This window comes from Rhododendron vialii, chromosome 8a (genome assembly GCF_030253575.1).
Source record: "Rhododendron vialii isolate Sample 1 chromosome 8a, ASM3025357v1".
NCBI classification, from domain to species: domain Eukaryota; kingdom Viridiplantae; phylum Streptophyta; class Magnoliopsida; order Ericales; family Ericaceae; genus Rhododendron; species Rhododendron vialii.
In genome coordinates, this window is record NC_080564.1 from 11,981,430 (window position 1) to 11,984,184 (window position 2,755).

Genomic DNA, 2,755 nt, shown 5'->3' on the forward strand with positions numbered 1-2,755 from the left:
CGTGTTGTGTTTTTGGTTATTGGATCTGTGTTGAGATCACCCAATCCCCTTATTGGATGCTTTATTTTTATTAACCTCTTTTCCCCTCGAAGTACCTTTTTTGAGTTAAATAAAAATTCATTCTTTTTCCGATTAAAAAAAAAAAAAGAAAAGAAAAGAAAGAGAGCCATAACCAGTTTTGATACTAAGGTTCTCTTTTTCTTTCTTCAACATACACGGAAGTAACCTTTTGACGTCAAAAATTGGTTTCCAAGGCAAAATTTATGACTTGAGTCTTAGAAAAATGCGAGGTGCAAAGAAAATGGACAAAAAAAATACCCTCAAAGTGTATATAAACGGCTCAGATGTACTGCACAGTGTATCTGAACCGTTCATGTACACTTTAAGGGTATTTTTTTTGCCAATTTTCTTTGTCCCTATCACAACTCTGAGTCTTATCATAGATCTTCTCATTTTCAATGTATGCCGGTTATATCTCCTTTGTCCGTGTTCACTTGGGTTGCTTATTTCGTGTTTGTAGTGCACTATGAGCATCTCTAACGAAACCTTCAAATACCAAATGTCTTTTTAAAGAGTTTTGTACTTTGTATATACGTATCTCCGCACTTATTTCAAACAGTATTTCACTGTTTAAAATTCAATTCTCAATACGTACGTAGCATTCTTCAAATACAGAAGTCCTATAATTCATTGATTTACTTTCGCTTTTGTCTTATGTACTTCGATTTTTTGTTTGTCTATCTATAGTAGTATTGTGTAATTTTTGAAACGATTAGTATTGTGTAATTTAACAAAATAGTGTTTCAATAATATAATAATTAGAGTCTTTTTAAATGTGTCACGTGTCTTCTACAAGTTTAGTTGAAAGGACAACCCGGTTTTGCTAAGGGGAATTAAGTACTTATTTTTAAATAAGTACTCCCTCCGTCTCTAGATAAATGTCCGATGTGCAAATCTGGGCCTTCAAAAAGATGTATTTGTTTTGTTAAAAAAATCAATTTTTTTCACAAATCATTAGGTAGCAATGAGTTCTATTAGATTGTGAAAAAAAATTAAATTTTTAATGAAAAATATGCATCTTTTGTAAGGTCTAGTTTTGCGCGCGGGACACTTATTTAGGGACGGAGGGAGTAGTTATTTTTTGAATTAAAGGTGATGTATTGTGAGAATGACCTGTATCTTAAAGCAAAAAATAAGTATTTAAAAAATAAAAACCTTAGCAGAACGAGTTAGTCACAAAAACACACATAATTCAAATAAGTTAGCTATATAAAGTCAACATTTTTCTACAATACAATAGCAAAAATAACTTTACTTATTAGCGTTTGTTTTAAGGATTATTTCAACCTCCACCCAAATGGTACAGGATAATATGTAAAATGTGCATTAATATCCGAGAAAAATGTATTAATATTCATAAAATATGCATTAATATTCGAATTTGTTTGAAATTACTGGCATATTATAGACGTGCACGGAGATTAGCAAAACCGTTATTTTTAATAGAGAAACTAAGAAGCAAAAAAAACTGACTTTATCAGATATGAAAACACAATCTAACATTGTCAAAGGCTAAAAAGTCGCAAGCCATCTTTTGTTCCTCTAGAAGCTGACACGAGGACTTTCCTAAACAGGGAGTATTTTCCAAACGCTTATCCAAAGTCGTAACATCACCCCAGTACCCCGCGGAGAAAAGAGAAAAACAGAGCAGGCGGTGTGCGTGTGGAGCCTTCAAATGAATTGACAATTTCAAAGAATGGCATTCCCATATGTGTCTATATATACCTCTCAAACTCCTTCCATTTTCCCATCATCTCCTTCAACTACACATTTACCAATACCAACCAAACTCACTCTCTCTCTCTCTCTCTCTCTCAAAAGAAATACTCACCTTGTCTAGTATGGCAGAAAAGGAGCAGCAACAAGCGTATCCCCTGGCCCCTGCCAATGGCTACGCCCGAAGCGATGCCGAGGCGGGCATGGCCGATTCCGAAGAGCTCCGCCGCCAAAAGCGCAAGAAATTGTTGCTATATATTGCAGCTTTCGTCGTCTTCCAAACAGCCATCATAGTGTTGTTTTCGCTAACCGTGATGAAAGTCAAAACTCCCAAATTCAGGGTTCGCTCTGCCACGTTCGGCACTTTTGATGTTCAACCAACCAGCCCTTCATTCGCCCTGAATGTGAACGCTCAATTCGGGGTCAAGAACACCAATTTTGGCCCGTACAAATACGATAGCAACACGGTTTACTTCTACTACAATGATATTCAAGTTGGGGGTGCAGTTATCCCCAAGTCAAAAGCAAATTTCCTGTCTACCAAGAAAATCAACGTTGCAGTGGATCTCACATCAGCTAATATATCGACCAATACTAGTTTGGCAAGTGATTTAAATTCGGGAACTTTGCCATTGACCAGCAGATCCAGATTGAGTGGAAAGGTGGAGCTAATGTTAATTTTCAAGAAGAAGAAATCCGTCGATATGAATTGCACCATGGATGTCAATATATCAACCAGAGAACTCCAGAATGTGAAGTGCAAGTGATATTATAAATACATTTTTTATGTTAGGTTTTTGAGTTTTGATTCGTAGATGTATTAAGCGATCTGTGATTGGTTTTGTAGCTCTTACTGTGTATGTTGTATTTATATTTATTTCATTGAAATAAAAGTTACACTTTCCTTTGTATATCCAATGATTAATACTGATTTTTCTATCACACATAGTATGAAGGGTGGATAAATGAGCCAAACGAG

General features: G+C 35.4%; 1 protein-coding gene across 1 annotated transcript; it reads left to right on the forward strand.

Annotated features, from left to right (window-relative positions):
- Positions 1 to 1,814: 1,814 nt before the first annotated feature.
- On the forward strand, positions 1,815 to 2,755 carry LOC131336645 (uncharacterized). Its single transcript, XM_058372553.1, has one exon. It carries the CDS (start codon positions 1,902 to 1,904, stop codon positions 2,541 to 2,543), a length of 642 nt encoding a protein of 213 aa, XP_058228536.1. The 5' UTR covers positions 1,815 to 1,901; the 3' UTR covers positions 2,544 to 2,755.